Source organism: Camelina sativa, chromosome 3, assembly GCF_000633955.1.
Source record: "Camelina sativa cultivar DH55 chromosome 3, Cs, whole genome shotgun sequence".
NCBI lineage: Eukaryota > Viridiplantae > Streptophyta > Magnoliopsida > Brassicales > Brassicaceae > Camelina > Camelina sativa.
In genome coordinates, this window is record NC_025687.1 from 13,960,728 (window position 1) to 13,985,528 (window position 24,801).

At 36.3% G+C, this 24,801-nt stretch overlaps 3 protein-coding genes, 1 long non-coding RNA gene and 3 pseudogenes across 4 annotated transcripts; 4 read left to right on the forward strand and 3 right to left on the reverse strand.

Moving 5' to 3' along the window:
- Positions 2,651-5,199, forward strand: LOC104777007. Its single transcript, XR_766197.2, has 2 exons — positions 2,651-4,270; positions 4,775-5,199. It is a non-coding gene; the product is annotated as an uncharacterized LOC104777007 (long non-coding RNA).
- LOC104777009 lies at positions 5,714-8,456 on the forward strand. Its single transcript, XM_019243728.1, has 5 exons — positions 5,714-5,875; positions 6,176-7,075; positions 7,233-7,433; positions 7,521-7,716; positions 7,961-8,456. The coding sequence occupies exons 1-5, from the start codon at positions 5,873-5,875 to the stop codon at positions 8,143-8,145; spliced, it is 1,485 nt and encodes a 494-aa protein (XP_019099273.1). The 5' UTR covers positions 5,714-5,872; the 3' UTR covers positions 8,146-8,456.
- LOC104777008 lies at positions 8,385-10,805 on the reverse strand (annotated as a pseudogene).
- LOC104777010 lies at positions 10,935-14,116 on the forward strand. Its single transcript, XM_010501197.2, has 8 exons — positions 10,935-11,046; positions 11,466-12,134; positions 12,363-12,551; positions 12,661-12,752; positions 12,896-12,955; positions 13,045-13,114; positions 13,281-13,484; positions 13,579-14,116. Exons 2-8 carry the CDS (start codon positions 11,508-11,510, stop codon positions 13,945-13,947), a joined length of 1,611 nt encoding a protein of 536 aa, XP_010499499.1. The 5' UTR covers positions 10,935-11,046; positions 11,466-11,507; the 3' UTR covers positions 13,948-14,116.
- LOC104777014 lies at positions 14,726-16,810 on the reverse strand (annotated as a pseudogene).
- Positions 16,542-18,403, reverse strand: LOC104777012 (annotated as a pseudogene).
- Positions 18,395-20,434, forward strand: LOC104777011 (DNA-binding protein DDB_G0278111-like). The gene is made up of 7 exons (XM_010501198.2): positions 18,395-18,515; positions 19,187-19,252; positions 19,369-19,430; positions 19,537-19,601; positions 19,757-19,848; positions 19,974-20,045; positions 20,139-20,434. The coding sequence occupies exons 1-7, from the start codon at positions 18,513-18,515 to the stop codon at positions 20,169-20,171; spliced, it is 393 nt and encodes a 130-aa protein (XP_010499500.1). The 5' UTR covers positions 18,395-18,512; the 3' UTR covers positions 20,172-20,434.

Genomic DNA, 24,801 nt, shown 5'->3' on the forward strand with positions numbered 1-24,801 from the left:
TATATATTTATACACTAAATCACTAAAATTAAGAAAATAGTACATTAGCAAAATTAATATTAAAATAAAACATTAACAAAAAAAATTTATTATGTAGTATACCGCGGATCATAGTCTAGTATGCAATATAGTCACAAGATAGTAGTTGTACCAAAGTTTCACGTAGTTCTATTTTGGCTGTTTCGTTTTAAGCAGTATTGACCTTGAAATTATGTTTTTTTAGTTGTACACCTGATTTAAGTGTATTAACTATATTTCATAGTTATGCAACTTTTTCAATTTTAGTTGGTTATTATTTACAAAGTGATCCATAACAATCTAACAAATATTATATTGTTATGAAATAATCTATCCAGTATAAGGATATTGGATAGATTATTTCATAAAAATATAATATTTGTTAGATTCTTTTTCACCCGTAGTATAAGGTTTATGGATCGCATTTGTTAGTCCGCAAGCATGCGTCGTGGGTCGTCGTCTAGTGGTGGTGGTGGTGCGGACGACACCGTCTAGAAAATGAATCTCTGAGGTTTGTTTTCTGCTTTTGTTGCTTCAGTAAACCACCGGATCGACGAGTTTTGTTTTTGGATTCTGTGGTTAATCAGATTTTTGTGGATCTTGGTTCTCTGCCTTTTGTTCTTCATATCGTTTGTTGATATTTACCACCGGAGGGTACGTTTGTTGATCTTTACCACCGGAGGGTTCGGTTTGTTAGGTTTCGGATTATTTGTCCAGGGCTATCGGCGACTATGTCAACGGTTAGTGCGATGTTAAGTTTCAGACACTCTACCGTAGAATGTCTGAACAGGTATGAAGAGCTAAATTTCATAGAACCGCCTGTTCTACCGGCGGAATTGCTTCCAGTTCCACCCCACCACGGAGGAAGAAAGGCCTCTGCAGTTTCTACTCTGGAGCCCGAGGGATCTGTTGGAAAGGGTATGACTGCGACTTCTCTCATGACGACATGGCTACGGCTTTCTCCGACCATCCGAGGCAGAGACCTTTCCCGTCTCATATCAAAAAGGATCATCTCTAGCGGCGGCGAGGTAGCTTCTCTTTTTTTTTTTTCTATTTTTGTATCTCTCTTTGTCTCTCTCCTTGGAGGCTTTCTAATAATATATTTTGGACTCTAGGTTTCTTCAAACAAGGTGAGGTTTTGTGGCTTGTGTGGATTCAAGTACAGAGGATTTGGGGGTATGGATCTCTTGCCATGCCTATGACACATGGTTCCATGTACGATGCTTAAACATCAAACCTGAGGAGCACACCAAATATTACAGATGCAGGAGTTGCAAGAAGATGGAAGCTTGAAAGGTTTTAATGACATTAGGTTAATGACACGGAACATTTGGTTTAGTTTAGTTCATAGAAGAAGAAACATATTTCTTTTTTGTTTTTTGATTGGGGGATCGATTGGTGGTGGTGGAGAAACATAATGTTGTAGTCTTAGGGTCTGAATGGTGACTGCGGTCGGAGCGGCCAAATCCATCAGCTGTTTAACCGCTGCGGACCAACTCTATTTGTACACAAAAACGGTCCGCAGTTGGTCCGCAGCGGTTTTATTTATATTATCTTTAGACCGCACCACTGCAGACTGTATTCATGAATGGTAAATAAAAAGCGGTCTAATCCGCTGATGGATTTTTCCGTCTTAACCGTTGCAACCATTCACACCCCGTTACACATCGTAATACTGAATGAATGTCAAAGTACTGTTTTGACATTTTGCCTTCGATGCACTCTTTTATTCTATTAATCAAAATGCACTCTTTTTTAGTCTATATGACTATGTGTGATTCAGTGGAGTAATTTGTGCTTGTTTATGTAACTCAGATGATCGATTATATCATAGCATATGATAAGAGACTTTATAATATAAATATAATGGGATGGTTCAATTATAAAGATTCTATTAGGATCAGGCGAGGGTTGGAGGGGAGAAGGAGAAGATCCATGATCAGCCAATACGATGCTCTTTTTGTTTGCTATGAATCAGCCAGCATTGACCAACGTGCTAAATGTAAAAGACAGACAGAACCGTGAGCCTTTGAGAAGAAGAAGATTGAGAGGAGGAGCTCTCTTTCTTGAACCGTCTTTTCATCATCAGGACGAGCAATGAGGTTCTTTAGATATATATGCTTCCTTAATTGGGTTCTGCAAATTAGACATCCGGAGATCCTCTGAGAGGGAAAAAAAAAATAGTAAACCTACATAACAAAGTATAGTTGTTGTAACGACTGAGAAAGTAATGAGAGAGGTTATATCATCTTTCTGTGAACTAACTGAGCTGAAGTCAATCTAAGAATGAATCACCATGTGAAGTTGCGTTCGAAACAATCAAGATCACTAGAACATATCATACTAAAAGGCTGCATATCAGACACAAATCCTGGTTGATTCACTAAGGGTTTGATCGTGTCATTGCGGTGTTTACATTTCTAAACATTATATTTACATCTACAACGATAAGCTAACATTTTTTTTTTCTATCGAGGCCAGAGTCTTCTCTATCGCATACAAAGATGAGATAATATAGTAAAATACTTGATATATTCAGCTACTTCCACAATTATAAGCAAACCAGCACTTCTTGATTAGAAATCAACTTCTCTAACAATGTTCCAAGATAACGAAGTATATCAGTGATTGCAAATTCATCCGATCTTGTTAGCAAAAACGATTACAAACAATAAAGAAGCAACTTCCAGTAGATATGAAAGATCAAGATCCAGTAGTACAATTAAAAAAAAACAGGGAAGAAACAATAAAGAAGCAACCTTTATAACAGATATGAAGATGAAGATCCAGTAGTACAATTCAAAACTTGTGATACACAAAACAAAATTACAACAACATCAAACAGACATTACAAAACGGAACAAGCTATTCAACACAAGTCTCTCTCTTTTATATCCGCTAAAACTCAGCAAGAACTACTACAACAACCTATTTAAGATCAAACCTGTTAAAAAATTTATAATTCACAGAGGAAGACTTGACTTGGAAGTCGCAAGGATTCAGCTTTACTGAAGCACAAGTCGTCGAGAGCTTCACTACGACACCACCTGCATCTAGGGAAAGCCGAGCACTGAGATCTAGATCGCATCTCGCAGCATTTGGGTTTCCTATTAACCTTTCCCTGCAGCTTCGGATTTGTACGATTCTCTAATAGCTCTCGATCTAAGACATGAACTTCAGATTCGGAAGAAGACAGCGATGGGCAGAGTATAAGGAGGTAGAAGATGATTAGTATGAGAAAGAGTGACGAGAAGCTTGAGCTAGATTCTGCCATTGATTGACACAACAAACAGCAAAAAAAAAAAAAAAAAGTATTTTTGGAAAGTTGTCTTTTTTTAATTTGTTTCTCTGTTATAACTCGGCGAAAAGGGGGAGACCCTGTCGAGATCTTTCTTCCTCGAGTCGGCCTACAAATCTACACACGTGTGAGAATATATTCACGCGTGTGTGCGCGCATGTTAGCGGGTTACTCACCATTAACAAAGGCAGTCACTTTTGTGCTTCCCAACTTTTAGTAGTAGAGAACTCTGTTTGTTACATTTGGTTTCTTCAAGAAAATTTCCCAAATTGGTCTATGTGAACATTTAGTTTCATACAATTAGTTTTTGATTCTTATTCTTTTAGATCTATGTTATGTGATAGATTCGAGGTGTTTGTTACTTTGTTTTAATATCTTAGCAAGTTAGCTTCATTCATACGCAGTTTGTAGCAAAACAAACTCCATTAAGTTTTCATGTATTGATACTCTCTACTAATTTTAGATACATCATCTTGTTGCAATAAAGACATAACTTGTCTAAAAAGGGAATAAAAAGACAAGACATGTGAACACTACTACTAAACTCACAGATCTGCTTAAATTTCTTAGTCTGCCTATTAAAAACCAAGAAAGAGGGCTTGTGCCGCTTCACGTGCCGCTTCAGCAGAGGCTTCCCGTGTTTGATGGAGTTGTGGATTTGGTTAGGTGTGGGAGAGCGGTTAACCGGTGGATTCCGGTTACGGTTATGGAGTTTTTCTTCTTTGATTTGGATCGGATACTTCGTGGCGGTGGTTATCTTTGGTTGGATCGGTTCTTTAGTAAAAAAGTTGATCTTGAAAACGTTTATGCGCCCATGATTGGGAAGTTGGGTTATAAGAAGGTGAAATGGGCGGTGGCGAATAAAGCTGATTCGAAACATGGTGAAGTGTTCTTGACGGCTCTGCTTCAGAAACCTGTTGCAAGATGATGAATCCTTTTTTTTTTTTTTTTGAGGTATTAAATTGTGAATTTGGAAGTTGGTTCAATCCTCAAGTTTGCTCTGTTTGATCAAATGATCCAACTTTGGAGAATTGCCTAATCAACCATATATGTAGTTTGAGTTCACTGTAGTAGATGTGTGCTTTTTTTGTTGCTTTAAATAGTGCAACTTATGTTGGACTTTGTAGAACTTTGGTTTTTTAGGTAAGAGATGCAAAATTGTAGAAGAACATCAGAGAAATTGTAGTTAAGTTCAAATCGTGATAAGTTATGAAGCTAGTTCTTAGAGACCGGTGTTGTATTAGTGATGATGATAAGTTATGAAGCTAGTTCTTAGAGACCGGTGTTGTACTAGTGATGATGATAAGTAAAACTGCTCTTTAGTCATTTACTCTGTTTTAAAGAAACATTTAGTTATAGGAAACTCAGATACTGTGTCTTTGTTTGGTCTTTAAGAGCTCCTGATTGTTTTGGTGTTAAGTTATTCGCCTGATCGGAACTTGTGGGTTGTTTTTGTAGGGCACTTTCCTCGAGTATCAGAATGTGTATGTTTGTAGCAAACAGCTTACTGTTGTTGAAGATTTAATAGAGACAAGATTCTTGGATGATTTCAGCTCAGACATGAAAGCTTTTTTTCCAGCTGTAAGCACAGAAGCAGCGATGTTATTTCTTCTGCGGAACAAGAAGTAGAGGGGGTATTTATAACCAAGATTTGATATTGTTGTTAGAGAGAAACATGGTGGTATACAGAAATTATGGAATCTTCTGCTTGTTTCTATCATAGCTAATATGCATTTATATTATTCCTTAGATGGTATTTTTTTTTTTTTGTGGAAGGCAGATTGCAAAATTGTTTAAAGAAGTTTTCAGTTTCAGGGTTAAGTTTCAAACTTTTGCAAGTTAACTTTTGATGTTTTATAATGCTAAGAACGTATATATTTCTTCTCCTTCAGTATAAATCATCTATCTCCATACTGATACTGTAGCCAATCATCCCACACAAGACCTGGCTCGATACTGAACGCAAATCCCAACATGAACCTGAAATTGAGCCTGACTTGCTTTTATAAAACTTCGTTTTGCTTTGCCTGCATGCAAAATAGGTCTTAGAGCTAGCAAATTGCTCAATCAAAAAGATCTATGAACAAGATAATCAAGATTCATGCCCTATATCTCGTAATCTCGTTGCACTCATACACCAGTTAATAAAGAACTTATCACACATACGCTAGAGCTTAGTGATGGTGTGTAGATGTGGACTATAAAAAGGCTACGCGTCAGTCAGTGTAACATCTTACCGACATAAAACACGTTCGTTTAACAAATGGGACAAAATCATAACTAATCAAAGTTTGGTGTCAGATGTATTAATAGTTAGAAAATATGAGGATTAAAATGTAAAATTGAGTAAAGATGTATATATGATGATGATGATGATGATGATGATGATATGTTATGTGGTCGCGTCTCAGAAAGGTTAGCGACGGTGTGTTAACTTGTAAAGTTGTAAATCGTTTCTCTTCTCTCTCGTGTATCTGAGTTTCCCCCAAACAACTACAAATTTGTAAGAATCAAAAGATCAGCTTCGGCAATCAAGAGAAGGAACAATTCTAGAATATGGTGAGTTTTACGCTTTACCGATTTTGATTCCACTCCCAATTTTGTTTCTTCCCTTTTTAATTTTTCTACGCAATTATACAAAATTTCTAGGGTTATCACTTCAATTCACAAAAAAAAACAAAATCGTGGTTTTGGAGATTTTTTTTTTGTTACAAACAATTGTGATTATGATGATCGTTAACGTATAGCCATCTCTGATCTCACCTGTGTTTGGTGTCTCAAGTTTGATTGTTCTGTATTAGTTTTAAGTTAAAGGTCTAAAATTTAAGCTCGAAATGGTTTGTTAAATGGTGATCATAGGATGAAAGAGATCGAGAAACTCGTGCTTCTCATGGTGATTCTGATGCTGATCAAAGTATAAAAGATACTAGAGAAGAAGATTCTGGTTTATGTGATGGCTTTGTTGAAGAGAGCAAAACACTGGAACCAGCAGAACAACAACAAAAGCGCGGTAAATATTTTTTCTACGACACGCCGCTATCTGAGGAAACAGGGGTTTGGATACCTGTTTCAGTCCCGCCCATGTTAGAACCTGATCACGAGGAGTGGTCAAGAGGTCTTAGTTTCAATGGTGGTTACTTCCCCGAGGGAGATATGGGATGGAACCAGATATTTGATGAAGACAAGGAGTTAACTATGTGGGATGTCATAGTGGATATGTTGATTGCAGCTCGTGGTAAAGCGAGTGCTCTTAGTTCTGGAAACCTTGAGAGATGTGGCATTAATTTTTTGTCCGGGCATCTTCTTGAACAAGCTTGGCAAGAGATGGCTCATACTCTCACCGAGGCTAACTTTGGTAATGCGAGAGAGATTCTGGAGACGGAGCCACCTAAATGGTTACCGGATAGCGCTGCTTCTGCTTGTATGCTGTGTAGTGTGAGGTTTCATCCGATTATGTGTTCCCGTCATCATTGTCGATATTGTGGTGGAATATTCTGTAGGGACTGTTCTAAAGGAAGAAGCTTGGTTCCTGCAAAGTTTCGTGTTTCAGATCCTCAAAGGGTTTGTGATGTGTGTTTTGTGAGGTTGGAGTCTGTCCAGCCTTATTTGATGGACCAAGTTAGTCCTGCTGCTCAGTTGCCAACCCATGACTTGACAGATCTTAGTACGTTGAGATCATGGGTGAATTTTCCTTGGGGACAATCCATGGAGTACGAGATTTATAAGGCGACTAACACTATTCGGGGTTATATAACCAAGGTAAGATTTGTGGGTTCTGAGCTCACTCTCAACTTTTTTTTTAATGTGTGAGCATACTTACATGTCAACTATATCACTGTGTTAATGGCCAACTAGCGTCTGTCCATGAAATCCAGAATTCTAATAGTGTGTCTTTGACTTGAAAATTTCTCATCAGGTTGGTTCTTCGAGAACTGAGAGGTCGATCCCAGATGCTATTTTAAGACAAGCAAAAGGTCTGGCAGTAATCACTGTTGCCAGAGTTGGAGTTATGGTTACATATAAAATTGGGACTGGACTTGTGGTTGCTCGTAGAGATGATGGCTCCTGGTCTCCACCCTCTGCCATCTCTTCATTTGGTTTGGGATGGGGTGCTCAGGTAACATAGCTCTTTTTTAGTAATCCGTAGATATTGCAAACACTGCTTGGTCTATATTCTCATCATTCGCATCATTCACCTGTGTAGGCAGGAGGAGAGTTCATAGACTTTATTATCGTTTTAAGAACTCGTGAAGCCATCCAAACGTTTGGGAGTAACACCCATCTTGTTGTTGGAGCTGCTTTAAGCGCTGCAGTTGGTTTGACTGGACGAGCAGTTGAAGCAGATATCCGAGCAGGTAGCGGTGGATATGCTGCTTCCTATACCTACAGCTGCAGCAAAGGTAACCATATGAATATGATTGTCTCCCTTAGCCAAAAGTTTTTAGTATGTTAATGTTTGGTTAATGGTTTTTAGACTTCTTCCCTTCCATGTCTAAAACGAAATTTCATGGGCCACTCTAAATCTGCAACCATTCTAATATTCATATATAAAAAGTTGATTTTGAAACTAAGCCTCATAAGTTATGACCAGTCCTATGATTTTTTGGTTGCATAAACCTTTGTTAACTGCCATTAAATGAACAGGTGCATTTGTCGGCTGCTCGCTTGAAGGAAGCATCTTCACGACACGTACAAGTGAGAACTCACGGTTCTATGGGAGCCAGTCCTTATCTGCGCCTGACATCCTCCTTGGCTCTTTGCCAAGACCACCAGCTGCTGCTTCTCTCTACCGTGCACTTGGCGATCTGTATCAGAAGATGGGGAGGTGATTTTAACACAGTTGAAGGGAATTTGTAATTCTGACTTTAATGATGGGAAAGTTCTTGACCCGGAAAATTTCTTGATGATGTGCAGTGAAACTGTTCCGTCTTCGGCAATCCCTCCGTTGTCTGAAGACTGAACTTGTTGAGTTGGCTTCATCTCTTTGGATGAAATGACAACAATCTTGTATATAGATTCATGCAATTCTTGAATGTACATAGTTTATGGAGGTTTGGATAGTTTGTGGTTGTAAATAAACATACATTATGATATATCTGAAATTATAAATTGTTCTGGAATGAAAGTTACTTGTTTCAAACTTAAAGCCACTGCCTTATTTTTGGGTTTTGAGATTTCAAGGCCAGAAACAGGTATACAAGAACCATAGACCCAGAAGTCTCAATCTCTCTCTCATTTTGTTATTATCTTACATAGATCGAACGCTTGTGTGAGCTTCACAAAGTTTTAAGACCAACGCATCCCAGTAAAGATATTTTATTCATATCGAATCTGAACTAGTCTATAACGATGTTACTTTAGCTTGCAGAATTCATCTAAGTCCCGTTTCATTTGGCAACTTTCTTCTTCCCCAGAAGATCTTCCACTTGGAGCTCGTTGATCTTAGCGGCAAGAATGAAGTCGTTTTCCGTCAAACCACCTGTTGCAAGAGAATCCGTGTCACTTAGTCTGCACTTGCAACTTATAAAGTTCACAAAAGAAAACAGTTTTTGATGAGAGGCTTCTTAAGGTTCAGGCAATTGATAAGATTCATATCTTCAAATCAGCAATCAGAGACCATGATTCTCACCTATCGCATGTGTCCATATCTCGATTTTCACATTATTCCAGCCGACCAGATGCAAATCTGGGTGATGACCTGCATCATATCAGTCCATGCGTGAGACAAAACAGTAACAGATCTTCCTTGGACTATCTTTTTTTTTAATCTTATTCAGAATGGTCCAAGAACATGTGTGATGTATTGTTGATGATTTATTTACCTTCTGATTCAGCGACATCAGCTACACGTTTGAAGAAATCTAGCCCCTTTGTAAAACTTTTCACTGTCCATGACCGATGCAGCTTTAATGTATCATTGTCACTGGCCAAATCCCATCCAGCAACCTGTGTAAAAGGAATAATTGAGGAGGGATACAGACTATAGATCTCACCTGTCACAACGAGAAGTACAAACATATTACCTTTTGAAGTAGATCTTGGGCACTTTGTTCGGTCATGGGGCGCAGATCCTTCGCATTGCATGGCACACACTATTTGGCTAATAAATCTAAAACAAAAATATAAAACAGAGTGAAAAGAATACCGTATTAATTACCAAGTTACATGGTTGAGGAGTTTTTGGCTACACAAATGCTGAAGAATGTAAATATCAAATCCATCATTTAACCAATTGGGTGAAGAAGTTGTTTATGAGGGCAGCAACAAGGAAATCATAGCAATATTTCAAAAGAGTGACACTTGTTTGAATTGATCTAGTGTACCACATTAGAAGAGTGACACTTGTTTGAAACTTATACTTCCTTAATCATCATCATCATCTTGCCTCTAATTCACCACGGACTTATCTAAAGTAGAGATGGGAAGAGGCTAAGGGGTCCTTAATAGAAGTTGTTATAATATTACAGAGGTGAGTTGACATCAGTTGCTGGTTTTACATTATAGAAAAAGCTTAGGATGCCTAGTATGGTTTCTCTATAAGAGGACCTAATTTGGCCATATACGATACAGAACTCAGTCGATTGGATGTTCATAGACATCAAAACTCTACAAACACAAGTACTACCAACAAAGGAAGCATGTACGTCATGTCACGATTCAGTCAAAAAAAAAAAAAAGAAGCAAAATCTTGGTTCAAACATCAAGTTGTAAAGCAGCGGAACGACTAACTTTTACCCTCTAGGGAGCAAAATGTTCTAACTCCAGAAGCAGAGCCAACACCATCTTGTAAAATCTTACTTGTCCAATGAACAAAGCTGCAAAGAAAATTGCAATTTATCTTTACATGCCAGTAATTGTGTAAATCCCATAGAAGCTTTTCCTCTATAGAACATCCAAATTCACCAACAGTAATGAACTGGTTCATTTTACATATGATCAAAACTACACAAGAAGTACTAGGTATAAAACAAATAAGTGAATTTGATTTCAACATCTTGAGATTCAAACGCACAACAAGAACAAGAACAATCAAAAAGATAGAACACATACATATCAAAACCCAGATTATAATCACAACCCAAGTATCAAAATCCGTCCTTTGCCCACTATTCCTAAGCAAAACCAAAAAAAAAAAAATTGTAAAATTCAAACCCAAAAGATTCACTGAAGTATTAAAATCCATATCAAATCATTACCGTTTGTGACGTCCGTACAGATTATGCAATACTGATGCAGCAGCTGGAACCTTAAAGTATCACCAAAAAAACACAAAAATTTGAGAAATTTAACACACGCAAATCCTGATATAAATGTATACAAAAACGAAGAAAGAGAGATAATTTGGGGGGGNATTGGGGGGGGGGGGAACCTGTGTTCTAGAGATTGAGAAAAGTTTAGGCAGCAAAAGCCGTCTCATTGGTGCGGCAAGCAGTTGCGGAAACGAAACAGAGACTTGTGAGAATTTTTGTGAAAGTGAGGGGGGTTAAATCCTACATTTCGTAAGTTTACGGTTAAATTTGTAAGAATCCAAAACATATGGTGCTAAGAATGTGAAACACTTTTGACGCGCGTCTGTTAAAGCCGCTATTTGCTTCTAAAGTACATATTCCTGATTAGGGTGTAAATAGAATGAACAAAAAAAAAAGTATTCCTTTATTAAAAGTGTGGTTGCGAACTCTGAAGTGTTTGGGGTTTGGCATCTACAGAAAAGAGATACATCTGCTTTTATGGTGAGCAACTTTTATGATCTTATTACTTTGGATTTGTATCTCTACTTATCTCAATCAATCTTCGTCTTTGGATTCTGTTGAACTTGCTATTTCTAATTATAAAATTCTGGGTTTCTGCCAAAAACCCTTACTAGGGAGGTTACTTTTGATTGTAACCGCATCCTTGCGATTTTTTTTTTTTAAATAATAATATTCGTTCTTAACCCTATGGTTTCTCAAGTTATGCTACTCCGTACATTAGTTCTGTTTCTTGCATGTATGTAACTAGTATTTGTTGATTTGCAGTTTTTTTGCTGCTTTGATTTCAGATTCTCTTTTGTGTTGTGACAGATTTAAAGTGCACATGTTTAAATTCTATGCAGAGTTCAAGTTATCTGTCTTGATGATTTTTTCACTGTCTCATTCTTTGATACATGCAGTAAGAAGAAGCTGGTTGATGTTCATATTCTAGTGATTTGGCCATGGGTGAAAATGGGGAGAATCATTCAGTTTCTAAAGAGAGTAATGCCAAGAAGGTTGACAGCAAAAATCATTCCGGTATTGCCAAGAGTGATCTTTGGACTGATGGGATTATTTGCGCCTTTGAATTTATCCGAGGCCCCAAAAAACATGTTGATTCGAAACATCTTGACAAAAGCAGCTTGAAGCAAGAAGATGGACTAACCAAACATACGTCCCCTGCTCATCATAACCCCTTTGTTGATTCGTCTCCAGTCGATATGTCAAGGTCAAGGTCGGTACCTTCTTTGGATTTGAATCCAACCGGACAAGTTGAGAGATACGAGGGGAGTCATTGGGTACCTATTGGTTGGACTAGAATCTCTGAACTTGTTCAAATGGTTCAAGTCAATGCGGAGTGGCCTAACCTCGAGTTAATGGATGAAGAAGAGGATGTCCCTGTTACTGATTTAGCTGCTCCTTATTGGGAACGACCAGGTGGCCCAACATGGTGGTGTCACATGGCTGCTGGACATTCTTTCGTTGAGGGATGGCTTAAATGTGCTACATGGTTGCATCCTGCAATTAGTCTCGCATTGAGGGATGAAAGTAAGCTCATAAGTGAACGCATGAGACACCTTCTATATGAGGTATATATGTCCCTTGCTCCCTAACCAAATACAATGCAAGTTGAGTGTACAAATTCCACATGGATCATAGTGGTTTTAGATAGGATAAAAGATGTGTGATGGTCTCTTAACATAGTAAAGTTTTTTCATTTAGTGTTACTTGAGATGGATTATTACAGTTGTTTAATCATGTTTAGTGTATTTTGCTTGGATGTTTTGTCTAATTTCCATTCCGGTTTATTTTCTTAGGTTCCAGTGAGGGTTGCTGGGGGTTTATTGTTTGAGCTTTTAGGACAATCAGTCGGTGATCCAGTAATCAGTGAGGATGATGTACCCGTTGTTTTTCGTTCTTGGCAAGCGAAGAACTTTTTGGTATCTGTGATGCACATAAAAGGAAATGTGTCCAACACTAATGTCCTCGGCATCACTGAAGTAGAGGTTCGTTCAAAAAGTTTCCAAATATTCCAAGTGTTTTAAGCTTAAATTACATAGGCCTGCAATATGGATACTGACATGCGTTTTTGTATCTGTTTCTTTTACATGATAGGAGTTGCTTTATGCAGGAGGCTATAATGTACCAAGGACAGTTCATGAAGTTATAGCGCACTTGGCTTGCCGTCTTTCTCGATGGGATGATAGGTGACGAAAATTTTCTGGTTTATCTTTTCTTTGATGAACACTAATCTAGTTTTGCTGATCAAACAAGCGACTTGTGTTCTATATAATGTTCTTTTCTGGAGAGTATCTAACAAGATCTTTTTGTTGTCATTGATTGGTGATAGATTATTCCGTAAATCTATATTTGGTGCAGCCGATGAAATCGAATTGAAGTTTATGAACAGGTTCTAACAGATACATATCCATTTTTGTGGGATGATAAACAATACTATATTTGTTTTAGTAACAAATACTATATTTTCTTGTTTATTAGGAGAAACCATGAGGATTTGAATCTTTTCAGTATTATTCTCAACCAAGAGATCAGAAAATTATCCAGACAGGTCATCCTCTCTTCAGTGTAGCTAAACTCAATACAAAATTAAATGGAAAATAATTGGTCTTGAGTTGGAAAGGCCTTTGTTGACGTTATAATCGAGACTTGATGGTGACATGTGCGACAAACTGAACTATAGTCATGAACATGAAGTCTCTGTTTTCTGATGGCAGGTCATCCGAGTGAAGTGGTCACTACACGCAAGAGAGGAGATTATCTTTGAGCTTCTTCAGCATCTAAGGGGAAACATACCTCGACATTTGTTAGAGGGTTTGAGGAAGAACACAAGAGAAATGCTTGAGGAACAAGAAGCCGTCCGTGGACGTCTCTTCACAATTCAGGACGTAATGCAAAGCAGTGTTCGCGCTTGGTTACAGGTTCTTCCTATAACGAATAAAATTATCATCGTATTATTACTCATAGATCTAGCATAATAGAACCTTTTGCTGAAACCACAATTTGCACTTTCAGGACAAAAGCCTACGAGTAAGCCACAACTTAGCTGTCTTTGGAGGATGTGGGCTTGTGCTTACGATAATTGTAGGACTCTTTGGAATCAATGTTGATGGTATACCTGGGGCACAGAACACGCCTTATGCGTTTCTTTTGTTCACTATCCTTATGGTTCTTCTTGGAGTTGTTTTGATTGTGATTGGTCTGGTATACTTGGGGCTTAAACCGCCCATCACAGAAGAACAAGTGGAAGTTAGAAAGTTGGAGCTACAAGATGTCGTCAAAATATTTCAACATGAAGCAGAGACTCATGCCCAACTCAGGAGAAACAACCTCTCTCCAACGGCTGGAGATATGTTTGATGCTGATTATATTCTCATCCAGTAAACAAAATCAGAATCAGTTTTTGTATTGATAGTACTGTACTCTTAAATGATACATGTCAGCTGTCACCTTGTCATGTCAGTTGTCACCTTGTTGCATAAAAGACACGTAAAATAGTCTGAATCATTGAGATAACAAAGCTCATAAGACGAGGTCTCTGTTAAATTTTCTATGTGCCAATCAACTTTTTCGCCACGAATTTGACCATATGTTCATGTACTCCATATGATGTGAGCCATATACAAAGAAGAGGCCGAACTTGCTGTTAGGTTTGCTCTACAAAGTTTCCAAGTGCCATATACAAAGCAGAGGCCGAAGTTGCTGTTAGGTTTGCTCTACAAAGTTTCCAAGCAAACCAAAGGGCTTCTCACATGTGTGGTTGCCTAATATCACAAACTAATGTTGTGTGCTTTGAGACAAAAGATGACTGTTGCTGATTGTAATGTTCCTGATACGTATGCGGCTCAACATCCTCCCATTCTCTATCAGTATCGAAGAAAGAAGAAAAGCCCAAGTGGCTAAGAGTCAAGCTAAGTGGATCCAGTAGCTCCTTAAGAAGTAGTATTGGGCCTTGGAGAGAGAGAGTTATCTAAGTAAAGAATAAAGGTCACTGCATATGGCTGTAACGGTTCATTCAGTGGCTTTTCTTCTTTCTTCGATACTGATAGAGAATGGGAGGATGTTGAGCCGCATACCTATCAATTCCATGATTCTAGACCCATCATATGGGGTACATAATTCAGTCCCCGCATGATGTTTATAGCAGGCATAAAGACTTAGATGACAAGCAAGATACATTTTTATTTTGGTCACCATTATTCTTGAACCCAAAAACAAATTAAAATGCGGACTGCGTTTGGAAAATGTATGTTTTATGGCGTCATGAACATTATTACTACTCAAAGAGAGAGAGAAAAAAACTAGTTGTTCACAATGACTGTCTTTATGAACTCCATAACTGTTGTAGCTAGCTGACTTAGATGTTCGTTAAAACAATGATCAGCTCCTTCCACAATCTCCAGCTTGTGGTTGGGTATGATCTTCTCAAACGCCTTGGCATCTTCCAGAGGTATTACCTCATCAGCCGATCCATGAACCGTCAAGACCCTGCCATCATTACAATCAATCATGGTTTGTTTGTATCCCAGTTAAAAGAAAAACTCAGCGAACCTCACCTGCATTCTTTGTCAATCTTGAGGCAAACTTCATGCATATTAGTGTTTAACCTTTCCATTAAGCTCTCCTTGGTAACACGATAGTCGATAACCTTTATATTACGCCATTCTGTAACAACAGACCAGCGCATGGATAAAGACAGTACTAGACAACTGATCTGAGACAGCACAGTAAAAAGTAATGAGCCATAACAGTACCTTCCCTAGCATCAATGTATCCTTGTTGCTCAATTCTTTCCAAATAATTTTCCCCAAGACGCCTTACTAAGTCTTTCTTCAGATCAGAATATCCAGTGAGATTGATTACATTGCGGATATCGTGATACTTGGAGGCATAAACGAGGACCACATTACCACCTATGCAATGTCAAAATAGTTTCTTGCAATGTCAGGTTCACCCCATCCGTTGCTCGAGGCAGAGAAAAATCAAATAGTCCTATTTACCTTTACTGTGGCCAAGAATGATAGGAACCACACGGTTCATGTTAGTGAAGTATCGGATAACAGAACGTAGATCATCAGCTTCATAGTTGTAGTTACCAAAATAGAAACTGCCTTCACTCTCTCTGCAACCATAAAAGCACCACAAACCCTTCAATATCAAAACTAACTAGGTAAAACAAATGATAAAGTAAGCAAGCAAGAGAAAGCATACCCATTCCCAGAGAAATCAAAACGGAAAGCGCTGATCCCTTCTTTTTCTATAGCAGCAGCAACATATTTGATGATTGGGTCATTCTGCATAGTTTCATAATCCAAAAGGACAAGTTAATTCTATGTAGAACTCCTAGCAACATAGGCTACCCTTGATGTCTTATCAACAGATCTGAAGTTTGCCCTCGACATTTGTATTGATTACACAATCAAGATTCACCCATTATCTAACTCTATGTGTCAGTATGTTTCTAGCTATATTAAAGGCAAAACCTTTTAATCAAAATAAACCAAAACTAACCTTGTTTGATAGACAGCCGTGGCACAAGACCACAATTTCAGGAGAACCAGTTTCATGAAGCAGACCCACCAGCTTCTCGTTGTGGCTGTTAGGAATCACAATCTTTTGTAGTGTACTAGTAGCAGCTAAGCTTCCCTGAGACGAATCCATTTTCAACTTGTTTGCTTTGTTGCAGGAGAGGAAAAAGAGGAACAATTATTGCAATTGATTGTAAGAAGAGCTGTCCTGTCATTGTTTTCTTTTCATATCTGGATGACAGTAACGTTATATTGTCAATTATTGAAAATAAGACCTTTCATTGTTGTCGAGTGATAGCAATGGATAAGATTTTTAATTAATTTCAAACTTTATGAAGAAGAGCCTAAATAATAACAGTATTTGAGCAAACAATTTTGATTTGCCATTGGTATCCTGCTAGTTTAGTGACAAATCCATGTAGAACAGTGTATTTGATTGCCATTAACAAAAATAATATTAACATCAGGTTTAATCAATCTTCAATTTATTTTGGTTACCATTATTCTTAAACCGGAAAACAAACCAAAATTGCGGACTCAGTGTGGAAAATGTCATGAACATTACTTAAAAGGGAAAAAGAAAAAAACTAGTTGGTCACAATGACTGTCTTTATGAACTTCATAACTGTTGTACCTAGTTGACTTAGATGTTTGGTATAACAATGATCAGCTCCTTCCACAATCTCCAGCTTGTGGTTCGGTATGATTTTCGCAAACTCCTTGGCATCTTCCAGGGGTATAACCTCATCCGCGGATCCATGAACCGTCAAGACCCTGCAATTACAATTAATCATAGTTTGTTTATATCCCAAACATGCCATATGATTTAGAGAGAACTCAGCTATCCAAACCTGCATTCTTTGTCAATCTTGAGACCAGCTTCATGCATATCAGTGTTCAACCTCTCCATTAAGCTCTCCTCGGTAACACGATACCCGGAGTTTCCTGTAAGATACCATCACATTTAATGAAGACAAGTAGAGTGCTGATATGACACAGTACAGGAAGACCAAAGGAGTGATAACAATATATACCTACCTTCTTTAACATCAATGAATCCTTGTTGCGTAACTCTTTCCAAAAAATCTTCCCCAAGACGCTCTCCTATGCCTTACTTTAGATCATATCGTCCGGAAAGATTGATTACATTGCGGATATCGTGGTACTTGGAGGCATAGACGAGGACCACATCACCTCCTACATATGCAATGTCAAAATAAGTTAAAGAGTTTCTTGCAAATGTCCCCTTGTATGAATCCGTGGCTCGAGGCAGAAAATGAAACAATGAAACAGTCCTATTTACCTTTACTGTGGCCGAGAATGATAGGAACCACACGGTTCATGTTAGTGAAGTAACAAATAACAGAATGTAGATCATCAGCTTCGTAGTTGTAGTTACCAAAATAGAAACTGCCTTCACTCTCTCTGCAACAATGGAAGCACCACAAACCCCTTAAAGATCAAAACTAACTATACAAAACAAATTATAAACTAAGCAAGCAAGCAAGAGAAAACATACCCATTCCCAGAGAAATCAAAACGGAAAGCACTGATACCTTCTTTCTCTATAGCAGTAGCAACACTTATCATGACTGGGTCATTCTGCATATATATAATATCATAAGCTAAATGACAAGTCAAACACCATGAAATGTTATGATCTAATTGTCAAAAAAGCAAACAGCTTGAAGAAGTCAAATTGGCATCAACAGATTTGAAGTTTTTACCCTAAACATTCATATTGATTACAATCCAGAGTCACCCATTTACCTAACTCCAATGAGTAAAAAAGACAAAACAAAGTTACAAAACAACTAAAAGATGCCTAGCTATTTTAAAGGCACAATTACACAAACTGATCAAATAAATTAGGCAACCACATGTAAGTTTCGAAACACAGCGGAACTCGGAAGTCGGAAGTGATCCAAGTGTCAGTCACGACCACAAGAGCTGAGAAGAAGAAAGAGTAAAAGCAAAAACTTAACCTTGTTAGATCGATAGCCATGGCACAAGACCACAATTTCAGTAGAACCAGTATCATGAAGCAGACCCACCAGCTTCTCGTTGTTGATGTTCGGAATCACAATCGTAGCAGCTGAGCTTCCCTGAGACGAATCCATTTCTCAGATTTTATTCTTCTTCTAACGCTGAAGAAGGGTTGACTAATAAAATAAATGGGGGTAAATGCCATAAATCATAAGTTGTTGTGTTAGTAACAAAACTTTAAAAATATATGGGGGCGATTATGTAAATTATAAGACAGACAGACTGTATATGATGATGAAGCGCGTCTAACAAAAGCTAAGCTTCGTTTGGGTTTTTAAAGCATTTCTCCTTTGAGAGAGAGAGAGAGCTCTGTTCTGTATTGGCTCTTTTGATTTCGATTTGGCATCCAAGAGGAAAGAGACGAACACTGCTCCAATGGTTAGATTCTTTTCTCTCTTCTAATTATTTACGCTTCTTTCAATTTCTTTTTGTTGTCGAATTTTTCTTAGGGTTTTGTGCAATAATGGTTAGATTCTTCTTTCAATTTATGCCTAAGTTAGATTTCTCATTGAGTTGATTTCGTTTTCCCTCGTAACACCTCTTTGTTTCGGGACTAGAACGTGATTTGAACGAATTTAACGTGATTCTGTTCTTTGATTTGAAACTGAGTTCGCTGCTTGATATTAGATTCAATCTCTTTTATCTCGGTAAAAAAAAAAAAAACAATTGATGCAAAAGTATCAGTGCCAAGTGTTGGTATGCTTAAGAGAGTTTTGAAATTTCATGATTGTTACGTTAGGGTTTGAATCAGTTGGATCTGCTTGATTTCTAGTTGCCCCGGCCCTTCTTTTTTTATTTATTGAATCTGTCTTGTGTGAATAAGGTGTGTGATTATTATTATTATACCTTTAGTGAAATCAAACTCATTGAATTCGCCTTTCATCTCTATCTGGTTAACATTCATTGCACTTTGTCATTGGGTGAGTTATATATCTAAGTAGGGAAATGGTTGTTGGGTGTCACATAAGATAGACATGGGCACTGTATTATTGTTAGCTGCAGACACTGCAATTTTTCATGATTATTATATCTGCTCCTGATGTGTGTAGGCGGATCCTGAACTAGAAGCTATTAGGCAGAGGAGAATGCAAGAGCTTATGGGTCGACAAGGCTTGGTAAAATTTCTTGATAAATCTTTAACTGATATCTGATTTCTTCTCAAATAATTAATGTGTACTTTTTGTGTCTCGTTTCCCTTGTGAGATTTTCACTAAACTGCATAATTTTGCAGGGTAAGCAGGGTGGTAATCAGCAGAATCCAGAGCAAGAGAAACAACAGGATGATGCTAGAAGGTGTGTGTATCCTTGTGTATTAGTTTGACATGTATATATGATTTTCTTCGGTTTGGAATTCTGTTTTTGAACTAATGTATTCTCTTATTTGAACATTCTCGTGTAGGGAAGCTGATGAACGTAGACAAATGATGCTTAGTCAAATATTGTCTTCCCAAGCCAGAGAGAGAAGTAAGTCCCATCTAGTATGTTTTGGGAGTTCATCTAGCTACTCTCCCTTTTTTCCTTTATTATGTTAGATCTTCCAAAGCTCGAGTGAGACAATATTTATTGTGTTTATATATCTTTGATGCTTCTCTTTCTTCTTCTTCTATTTTTCTCTATAGTTGCTCGAATTGCCCTGGTAAAACCTGAGAAAGCTAGAGGTGTAGAGGATGTTATTTTGAGGGCTGCTCAAATGGGACAGATAGTTGAAAAGGTAAAGATCCAGACGCTTTTCCCATTTCGTATTTCATAGTTCTTAGGTATCATCTGGTTTTATCCAAGAGTCTGTATGACTGTTATGCATCTAAGAGTTATTGAAATACTCTGTTTGCTTTACAGGTTTCTGAGGAACGGCTCATAACACTCTTGGAACAAATAAACAGCCAAACTGCCAAGCAAACGAAAGTCACGGTACAGTCTACACAATCCTCAAAAACACAAAACCAGGTCTTGCCTTAACCATCAATGTCATTGAGTTTAAGTTTATCTCGGATGTGTTTACAGATCCATAGGCGCCGTGGGGTGGATGACGATTAGGAAGAAGAATGTTATGCTGTACTTTGCAAATCTATGGGGGATCTCACTGTCGAGTGTGCGTTCACTACTTAAAAGCTACTGTTAAATATGTTTATTGTCAGTGAATCTTTGATGATTTTCTTCTAGATGCTTGGGATGAGATTAAAGTAAAACTGAAACTCTGCATTTTTATTTTTTGGCATTTCGTCTGTTAACTATCTTCATCTTATGATGCTCTCTTTTCACATTGCCTGCTATGATTTGAATATTATTAGAAAGAAAAACGATTCTGTTCTATTTTCTACTTCGCATAATTTTGATGATATTGCTACTAATTCTTGATTTACTCAAAGTCATTTTGTGGATAAATAGTTCATGCTCTAATTTTAAATTTGAATGATTCAAATAGATGTTTCAACTTCTGTTGGTAGTGAAGGATTGATTGTAGCCTACTCCATCATAATAAGTAACGCCTTTAGTTTAAGCCCTGTTAGTTTTGATTCTCAAAAACAGTGAGAAATAAAAATTGCTCTTAGTAAATTAGCTTTGACACTCGAAGTAGTTAGCTGTTATTTCAAATAATTAAAGAAAGGGGGCATTATTGTAGCCAACATAGATGAATGCAATGTAAGACTTGCTATTATGTCGACACATCTACCTTACTATTTACCACCCCAATAAAAAAATAGAATGCTCTTAGTTCATTTGACACTCAAAGTTGTTAGTTGTTACTTCAAAGAATCGTAGAGAAAAAGGCGACGTCGTCGTGATCTATATATATATCTCCTCTTCAAAACGTTTATATTTTCGAAATAATTTTCTTTTTAACCATTCGGTAAACCATCTTTTCGCGTAGACGTAGACCATATGACGCAGTTCTGCAATGATGAAGACGTGGCTATTTTAGAAAACGTAAACTAAAAAGACAACTAAACTACATTTTATGCAAAGTGTGTTACGGTCCGTACAATTTATCCGATTAATATCAATTGTTAATCTTAAATAAGTGATAAGAAAACGACATTAGTGGAGTGGATGTTGAAACTTCATATCTCTAATTCAACTAAGCCTAAACGTTGACTTTTGACTTTTGATTTCTTATTTAAATTTCCTAATTATTTGTCGGCTTGTCTTTGGCCTTTGTTATATATTTCATATTTATCTCATACAAAATATAGCATAGATGAATGTAACACTACCCATTTGTTGATGATGTTATTTTAAAAAAAAAAAGCATTTATTAGGTCATAAATAAACAATGAAAAATCAGTCAACAATTTCGATTTTTTTAGACAGTCGATGGTTAGAAAGGAGAAACGTATGTCCCTGAACGGCAAGGACATCACGGTAATTGATTTTTCTCATTGTTTTGACGAAATTAAGGATAAGTAAAAAATACTTAGCGAATATATTAGATTGTGACCTATTAAACAACTCTAAATATTAATTAACTTTTATGTTAACTCATAAGTTGAAAGATTGCCATTTACCTATGGGTAACAATACATATTACCAAACACAGCACCTGCTCTGATCGTCGAAACATTCATAATTTAGTGTCACACTCACACTCAACTAAGAAGAATTGACATGAGTGGTTCTTTTGTCTTTTCTTTTTTGTCAAGCTGACATGAGTAGTTAGTTCAAAGTTTATATTTCATGTTTTAGTTATATAATTGAAACTGATAAACTCTCTAGTTTGGATGAGTCATAGAGCTTTATTGAAACTAAAAGTATCACACGACATACATAGATGATGATTGAATGTGAAAATGTATTTAATTTATGGTAAAGGAATTGATCATTCAACCTATCAGAACTTTGGTGATATGTTTTAATAGATTAATTAGTTATTTATGTAACTAAAAATACACGTGTTCGTCTAGAAAACAATTCAGAAATACAATATGATTTTATATAAAGAAAATTCGATTAAGTCCTTTATGATAACAGTATAGAGTTTAAATTTAAGGGAAATTTAAAGGGTAATATAAGCAGTAATTTGTAGGTGAAATTTTTAAGAGAAAGCGACAACCATGCACCCCTTATACTTGTACAAGTGTCTCACATTTTACCTATCAATCGTACTATTTTAATTTCTTTATATGATAATAATCTGTTATGATCAGTTTTTATTTCTAGAAACATTTTCTGTTTATTTTATAATAACTAAAAAGCTCAAACGTCTAATTGACTTATCAAACCACCTAGACTTTAAGTGTATTATTATAAAACTTTTCTTGGTTTTGTGATAAAAAAAAATTAGATATGCTACAGAAAACTCCGACTAGTGCTTTAGCATTTTCTAACTCCAATAGCAAAAACAAAAAGCGAGTGAATGAAGCTTTTTTGGCTCCTTAATATCCAAGAAAGTTGAACCTGTTCCCACCTGAACACTTTTGGTCAAAGAATGTTATTTTGGGTTTAAGCCTTTAAGGTTAGTTACTTAGTTGTACTGCAAAATATAACACATACGAATATGAATAGTGGGTTCGACCAGCTCACATAGTTAAATTCAAGCGGTGATTATAGAATTTTTAAGTAACTAATATCACTTTAATTAAACGAACACAAATTCGTGACAGAAATAGTATCAAGCGTGGACTAAATATATAAAATGACATAGGGTTTCGCTCATCATTATCAAAAAAGAGGAAGGAAGAACACATGACATGCACGCACGACTATGCTGACCCTAATGGTCAAAGACTCTGCCATTTGCCTCCACGTCTCTTCTTTAACTTTTATGTTTCTAAGATTAAAAATGTAATCATATAGTATATTTATGTTCTCCGAATTCCAAAAGACCAAAATGTTTTTTAAGATCCAACCATTTGAGTATATAAGAATATTAGTTGCTATACGATCAGATTTTTTCCTACTATTATCAGGATAAGACTAATGTTTTAAGACTTATCTTATTTAAGTAATTTATAAAGCTATGGAAAGTGAGGTTATTGCTTTGAAGGACGTTGAATGTTCATAAAGCAAGTGGTCTTCGTTGACTTTGAATCAACAACAATAATGTAGCTCGTATATATCTAATTAAAACCCTTATTTAAATATGAAATTAAAGAAATTAGTTAGCTTTTTTTACATCAATTAGCTTCTTTTCTTATGGAGGTTATTTGTAGTAAAAACAAAAACAAAAAATGTTATAATATAAAAAAAAATTAAGGGTTCTAGGGAGAGGGTAAATTAATGGAGACTTTTGTTTTTTTTAGTTTAAATTTTCACTCGTTTTGTGTTTATGCATAATTAATATATGATTCGTTATAATTCACCAAGAAAGTTTGCTTTTGACGAGTGCAAAGATGTTGGAAGTAGATGTACAATGTCTACATTGCTTTATGCATTTGACTTCTACTTTATCTTTATTTGTAATATCCATCAATAGGACTTTTTACGTAAGTATACTTTTTGAATATATATTGCATTTACATAGATCTCAATTTCTGATATTGTCTTATGATTTTAATCGATCGTTACTAAAGGACATGATGGCTAAAATTTGCTATACAAAACACCATATGGTGATCATGATCATGTCTACTACGACATATTTAAGAGGATGTACCTATGTCTGTCAAACGAGTTTCCTATTTTACTTTTATGTTTGTTTAGTCAAAACTCAAAACCATATTCATAGTGAATTTTGATAACGTATACTTTTAAGAAAAAACTATTCATCGACGCAACCAAATGTATGTTTACAAGACAAAAAAAAAACAAATAAGATATCAAAAGCATCATTGCTGTATTATTGTGATTATCTAATACATGTACCGTGCGTTAATTAACCATATTGTTTTATATTATATATATGGTTTTCGTTCTCAATAGCAAATACTCTATCCATTTTACAAACAAAAAATATTGTAGATTAATTCATTTGATCAGTTTATAGCTATATCATGAAGTTACAAAACGAAAAAGAAAAGAAAAAAGAAGCCAAATTAAAGCATAGTGTGGCAGATAGGATTAGAGAGAAAAATATAGTTAAATGTTTCCTTTATAGAAACCACTTTTTGTTAGATAGCTCTCTAGCTGACTAATTTTAAGTTGAATTTTTCAAACCTCTCTTTTTCACATACATAAAGATATTTTAGCAATGTTTATACCCACTAAAGTCTTCAAAGATTATGACCCTTTTGAACTTTCCGATATCCCTCTTGAATTCTTTCAAATTACTTTTTATATCACATTTTAGGGAGACTACAGATATATTATAATTTCAAATTACATACAATTTTTGATATTTCTGTTGAAGAAAAAAAAATAATTACTTAAGAACAATTGTTAGGGGTTTTAGATTGGTCATACGTACGTAGGTTGATGATACATTATATGTTAAAATTTGGATCCAGCCAATAACGATTTAAGCATAAGTTTTTTTTTCTGTTAATTCGATAGAGATTTTCTTTAATTAAATCGTTACTAGAATTGGTAAATTACAAATTGAACGTATAACTGATTTTGCAAGTTCATCAGCTCGACAGATTGTTTTCACGAGGCACAATAGAAAAAGAAATTTCATCAAAGCGAAAGATAAAACACGAATATCATAGAGAATTTCGTAGAGCTCTTCGTTTTAAACGTAAAGTTATATACACAAAATTTTATAGTAGAATTCATCATCTATGACCATTTT